Raw genomic sequence first — 6,678 nt, forward strand, 5'->3', positions numbered from 1 at the left:
GCCCATCCCTTAGAAAAAAAAAAAAAAAAAGCGAATTTACGCTAAGCTAGCATCCCTTGCAGCTGAGATGACTTCATGATTTTCTCATGAGAAAAAAACAAAACAAACTTTGTGATGAGGAATGGTGAAGTCCAGCCTTGGCGCTGTTTGGAGTTGTAGGACGGCAAAGTTCTCCCCAACAGCGCCCTGCCTTCTCGCGAGTCCCGTCCCGTCCTGTGCCGTCGTCCTGTCCTGTCCGTCTCTGTCCATTTCTCTCTCTGAGTGTGTCCGACCTGGCAAGCTTCCTTCTCTCTTTGTTCCACAGTGACAGTCCTGATGGCAAATTGATTTCGACTGTGTGACAACACACATTGTGACAGACGCAGACAGCTGCGGATAGCGCAGGGGCCTCCCCCCCGCTTCCTCCCCACCCCTCCCCTCTTCCTTCTCCCCGAATAAACCCCGCCCGCCCGCCCTTCCCCCCGTCCCTCCTCCTCTTCCGCCTCCACACACACTCCTTGAGCGAGTGGACGAGGCCGGTCTCATCCCTGCTTTCTGTCCTCTCTTCCTCGCTGGCGTCCGTCCTGGGTGCTGCTGCTGCCTCTCTGCTGCTGTGCTGCTGGCTGCCTGGCGGTGTCGCTGTCGGGACAGTAGCGGTTGGTGGGTGGAGGATTGCGTTGAGAGCCGGGGCGGGGCCTACCTGCTCGGCGTGCAGCGATACGGACTCTGAGCAACGGCAGTCGCGTGTGGACAGACTGCCCTTGCTCGCCTGCTTTGGCCTTTTTACCCCCCCCCCCCCTTTTCTTTTCCCTCCCCCCGACCACGCATGAACACGGTTGTGTCTTTTTTCGCGGCGCTAAAAAAGGAGGACAACATGGTCCTGTACCCTTAAAGTGCCAAAAGACTCGGGTGGGGGGGCGTCGTCGCCGGCTTCATGGTCTTTAGTTTGAATCGAAAAAGCAAAAGTTCAAGCTGTGCCGGAGAGATCTGATTGGTCGTGATTTATTTTTCTGTCGACAGTGCACGGAGAGAGTGAACACACCCCCTTCAGTGCAAGGTTTATCTCATGTAAGAAATAAAAAGCATCAAAAAGCTACAGGCACAGACGTACACTGGCACTTAAAGATAAGAGTGACTTCACATTTTAGTTCTTAACATCTTGTGTAAAGATATCATTTCTGTCTGTTTTTCGAAATATGCATATATTTTACTGATTCAAAACCCATTACAACATTTTTTGTTAGTTATTTTTGGGCTGTGGCTGGAACGGATTAATGGCATTTCCATTGATTTCAATGAGAAAAGCGGTTTTGAGGTATAAATGTTTTCAAGGCCAAAGGTCAAAGAATACATTCAACTTGTATCTCGAGGCACCACTTTGAATGGCTTACAGGGAAAATAGTAACCGGTGTCAAGGAAGTACAGTATGTTGAAGTTGTTGTTGAATTTAGTTTTTTGCTATTTGGGGCAGATGTTTTTATTTTATTCTTTTTTTTATTTTTATTTTTTTTTATGTTTTAAATATGTTGAGAAGACAAAAATAAGAGGGGTGTGTTCACTTTCTATATCCGCTGCCTTACACGCATCTTTTTCCCTTCCCCTCCGAAAACCTTTTTTTTTTTCTAGTGCAGGCAAGCTTCAAGACTATATCGCGTATCTATCTTCTGGATATCTATATCTGACTTGTTTCTGTCCGTCCACCGAATTGCACTGTATTTTCCTTCTTTCTGATGACTGCCGCCATTTCTTTGGAGTAGCCGCCACTCGTTGACTTCTTTGTGCAAATCCTCCGCCTTGGATAAGCGCTGTGACTTTGTTGAAGATGAGCAGCCATGTTTTCTATTGATTTCATTTGCCGCTCGCTCGGTGTTTGTTTGTTTTTTTCTGATTGTACTTCCCGGAGTGGCTCTGTAGTTTCTTTTCTTCCTTTCCTCTCCAAACAATTGTTCTTGTCCTTGTACAAAAAAGACTGATTAGTTGTTTTATCTTATGCATGCCGTGGAAGGATGTCAGAAAATGTGATTCCCCCCCCCCCCCCCCCCCGACCCCACCCCAAAAAAACAGACCCTGAATGTATGTTGACTTTTTACAAAAGGTATTCTAAATAAAACACATCTCTATATATTAATAAATGGTGTGGTGTGGCGGCAACTCTGTTCTTTGCGCACGTTCCCGAGCTCCAGTAGGAACAGGTTTCCTTCTTAAGTGTTTTCTGTGCACCGCCGCCAAGCACAGCATGCGTCTGTGACCTTTGACCCTTTGGCCCCTTGCTTGCGGATTCCTCAGCAGCTGCGTTGCCCTCTGTGTGTTGCCCTCTTTTGTTGTGTTTTTCTCGTGGTCTGTGTGATGACACGCACGCACCTTCCAAACACTTGACGATAACGGACGCCACTCGCAGCATGTGACGCATGACGTGTTGTACTTTTTGTCCCCCCGCCATCCCGTTCAGTTGTACCGTTACAGTGCAACGTCAGGTGGAGCGCAATTCCTTGAGGGAAAATCATCTGTTTCAGTCTCACATTGTAGCCATCGTCAAAATAAAAATGAAAAGGGGGGCATATCCGATTAAAAATAGATATGATATACAGTACATGTATTTTGTCATATTTGTTCAAACGGACATTATGACTTGACAGCGTGACCCGATAAATGGGGTCTATGAAATAAAATCATCCTTGACCCCACCTTATGTGCCTGAGGAAAAACAACCAATAAGCACTTACTTGATCGGTGGTTATTCCTGGGGTGCGATAGTTTCAAATTGGAGGCACAAGATGGGGCCAGTGTTGGCTGATTATTGATTTATTTTTTGGAATATTTTTATCCTACTTTGTGTATTTTCAGGCTCCCGACTTGCGCTGACAACGCAGGCTATACGTAGCTTTTCCTTTACATACGAAGCTCTTCTCAGTTCAGTTATCACTAAAACATCCTTCCTTGCCATTGATTAGCGGTACTCCTTGCCTGCCCGTGAGTCTGAGCTTTGCTGCATGTGACAACGCAGAAAACTTGCAGAGTGAAAAAGCTGAAGAAAAAATGTGAGCACTGTATCTGAATTGCGAACTGCAAGTAGGCAGGCGTTTACTGAATTGGCCTGCTATTCCGTTGGCGGTATCAAGTTCTAACAAGTTGTCATCCGATTGCCCAGAGACAAAGAAGAAGAGCCATATGCTCGTCGTGCACTATGTATCGCTAACAAAGATCTCTTGATGACTAAAATCTGAGTCCGGAACAGCTTATTTGCCACGAGGAATAATGATTTAATCCAAACGACAACAACAAAATCCACCTTTGGCGTTGCACCGTACTTGTATGGGTGTCATGGTTTGGTTGGAACGTTGATGTGGCAACAGACTAAGGAGCAGTGAGGTCGGGAAACACGAGGCCAAGCATTCAAACGCCAAGGTTCTCTTTACCTTCCAGTTTGGCTCCAGAGTTGTCCCGCTTCTGAGCGAGCAGGACCTCCGTAAGTGCCAGGCCTCGCCGCCAGCCACTGGGGCACCTTTTGGCTTTTGGCCAACTTTCTGCTTCCTTCAGTAGCTGCCCGGCTACAGTAGGCAAGTTGGTTTGCAGGGCAACGTTTGCTTCCATCTCATTTTACTCTTTTGTTTTGTTTTGTTCTTTACCCTGCATGCTTGTCTTTTTCTTTTTTTTCTAACATTCTGCTGCTACATGCTTGCTAACATGAGTAGAAGGCTGGGGAAGGCACACTCTGAATTGGGCTGTGGCTGCCGCATACAGTAGTTTAGGTTATCCCATTAATAATTTCCCTAATTGCTTATATTCCTTGCCCCCCCCTGCCCCCCGCCCTCTGCTGTCCCCACAGTGAGCGCTCCATGGAGGTCTACCTCCGGCCCACCTTCACTGACGACCGATCTGCCACCATCTTCTACTAGCGGCCTGCAGTTCTCCTTTCAGCCACTTGAGAGCGTTTTTTGGGTTGTTTTTATTTTGTGCAGAAATGAAGGAGTGGGCGGGAGCAAAGTTGAGCGACGTGAACCTAATCTGTTAATTTAATGACCACAGGCAAGGTCATACAGCACAGAAAGTTGACATATCATGAGAATGAAGTCAAACTGTTGCGCTAAACAATCGGAAATGTCAATTTTAACGACAGAAAAGTCAACTTCATAAGAATTTTGTCCGAAGATACAACTTTATTCTTGTATATTCTTTTTAGATTTTTTCTCCCATGCAGAAACAGAAAAAAGCCAAAGTTGAAAGAGTATTTATTTCAAGGTTAACATGAATTTTAATACACAAATAAAGTCAGGGTAATACAACACCAAAAGTTGCAATTTTATGAGAGTAGATTCAAAATAATACAAGTATAGAAAATAATTTACTTAGTCAATATAATTCAGAATGAAGTCTTGGTTTTATGACCGTGGAGTTATTAGATATTCCCCAAAATGTACTGTACGCACTTCTTCTTTGAAAGAATGATTTTCATAATATTGTGATTTTTTTTTTTTTCATGTAATATTACGTTATATTCTTGTAGCATAACTTTTTCATGCCATCCCGACTTTTTTGAAACATTATGACTTTATTCTCATAATTGTGCCACTTTTCATGAAAATGTTTTTAATTTGTCACAGAAAAAGCTCACTTTGAAGCAGTTCACGTTCGTTTGATGACGTGGAAAAAGGCAAGGGTGTAATATCACATGAAAAAACGTTACGAGGAAAAGTGGAATATCGTGAACGGCAAGTGGAAATTTTACAGAAATTCTTCATACAAGCGGGAAAAAGTCTGAACCGTGCGAGGAAAAAAAATTTACACAGAAAAAAAATAGCACTTTTTACTTGGAGTATTGTGAGCTTTTTCACGTAATTTACAACTGTATTTCCCTAACATTACGATTCTATTCTTGTAGCATAACCTTTTTCACAGTGATATTACCGTATTTTTTCCCACAAAAAAAAAACAGGCTTTATTCTCGTAATAGCACCTCTTTTTTTTGTCACCAACCTACCGGCATAATTTCGCTTCTACTGTGGAGTTTCTCTTGCTATGACACTGCAAAATGTTTCTTATCGTTATTATTGACATTAAAGAGCAGCAGTGAACTTAACGTGAACGTGTTAATAATTTTTAGAAGCGCGGCAAAAAATAAGTGTGATGGCTGGGAGAACGATATCGTTATCGCTCACGGGCGATGTGTGCGGTTGTCCACTCTTTACTGAGCAGCCAGGACGAATGTCTGTATTGCCAGCAACCAGTGAAAATGCATTTTACCACAAAATGGCTGATTCAAGACTTGAGGTTTTCGATGCCCATGAATGTGGAGCCCCGCATATTTGCGGTTTGGCATTTGCAGAATTTTCATCGAAACGTTATTGTGTGTGTGTGTGCTTTAATTGTAATAGTTTCTAGTTGCATGTTCAGATTCATGTGGGAATTGTGCCTTCCACTTGTTTTTGTTAGTTTTTGTACTTTTTGTTTTTTTGCCTCATATGTTAAAGCTTCCTTTTTGCAATTTCACCCAAGGTAAGGCTTTACGGTAACGCACCTTCTTTTCTCTTTTTAATATCAAAGATATCCAATCTGCTGGATAGAAGTCAGTTGAAATGTCTGTGCATAGAGAAAGGAATTCTTTTATTATCCTTCTTAGCTTTGGGGGAGTGCTAGCTAATCTGATTCGGCGCAGTATTAATATCGCTTTTGCTCACGGGTTCTCGCTCGTCTGGGAGGTGAAGCAGAAAGGTGGCGCAAGTGGCGAGATGGACTGGTAGGAATGAGCTCATAGGACTGTCACATGCAAATTAGCTGATAAGAGTGCTTTACATTGACGGACGACTTTTTATTGTCATTTGGGAAGTCACTTTCAAATGCTTTTGTTAGTTGCTCTTTTTTTTTCTTTTTTTTTTTACTTTTGATATAGCTTTCACTTTGTTTCCCACTTTTTGGTCTGTTTGTATTATAACTGTTCTGTACAGAAAGTGCATAAATTATCCAAATAAATCCCCGTGGACACCTTTCATACTGTTGTTTTGACGCTGTTTTGAGTACGGTATTCTTTTCTCACGGTCCTATCCTTTACACATTTTATTTCTATTGTATGACCTTTAGCAGCGGGAAATTGACTTGAAAATGTGCTTGCTTTTTTGTTTGAAGTATCATTGATCTGAAGTCATCGGGTAGAGCAAAACGTTTTGCCGGGCATCGGTTTTGCGATGCTGCTCCTGTGTCGGTCGACAAGCCGTGGACAAGAGAATCAGACGTCCGCAAAACCTAAGCTTTCAAATGCTGATGTCCTCACTTCTGTCTGAAATGAAATTTTTAAAATTAAAAAAAAAAAAAAAAAGTGTAAAGTGACATTCAGAGCACCTTGCAACTCAACATTGCGTCACATGACGAGAAGAGTCCGAATATTTATTGTGACTTTCCAGCGACCAGTCTATTTTCTCAACATAACTTTATTCTCGTATAATAAGTTGTGTTTTATACTTTTCTCATCATAGATTGTGTATACTTGTATAGAGTAATAGTGAAATGTTGCAAACAAAAGATACAGTGCTTTTTTCAGAAATGTATTCCTGTCATTTTACCACATTATGCTCGTAACATTCTAGCTTTATATTCCAAATGTGACAACTTTTTTCCACAGAATTTTTTTCCACCATGACTTTATCCCCCCAGTGTACCCATCATACTCGTTGACAGTATTTCACAAGAAATAATCAGACACACAGC

The 6,678-nt window shown here is 42.5% G+C and overlaps 1 protein-coding gene across 7 annotated transcripts in view; it reads left to right on the forward strand.

Moving 5' to 3' along the window:
- LOC147133905 (BAR/IMD domain-containing adapter protein 2-like) overlaps positions 1–6,678 on the forward strand; it is a 54,080-nt gene that overhangs the window by 36,124 nt on the left and 11,278 nt on the right. For 2 of the 7 annotated variants that reach the window (XM_086056355.1, XM_086056359.1), the window contains one exon: positions 3,806–5,965. The exons of 1 other annotated variant lie outside the window; for it this stretch is intronic. In XM_086056355.1, the coding sequence (XP_085912481.1) occupies positions 3,806–3,875 (70 nt within the window). In that variant the 3' untranslated portion in view covers positions 3,876–5,965. Of the gene's footprint in view, positions 1–304; positions 3,446–3,805; positions 5,966–6,678 lie in introns of those variants that run through there. 4 more of the 7 variants (XR_015090189.1, XR_015090190.1, XR_015090191.1 and 1 more) reach the window with 4 other exon arrangements.

The sequence above is a fragment of the Filicampus tigris genome, chromosome 16 (genome assembly GCF_054856515.1).
Source record: "Filicampus tigris isolate MCC_2025a chromosome 16, RoL_Ftig_1.0, whole genome shotgun sequence".
Lineage (NCBI taxonomy): Eukaryota > Metazoa > Chordata > Actinopteri > Syngnathiformes > Syngnathidae > Filicampus > Filicampus tigris.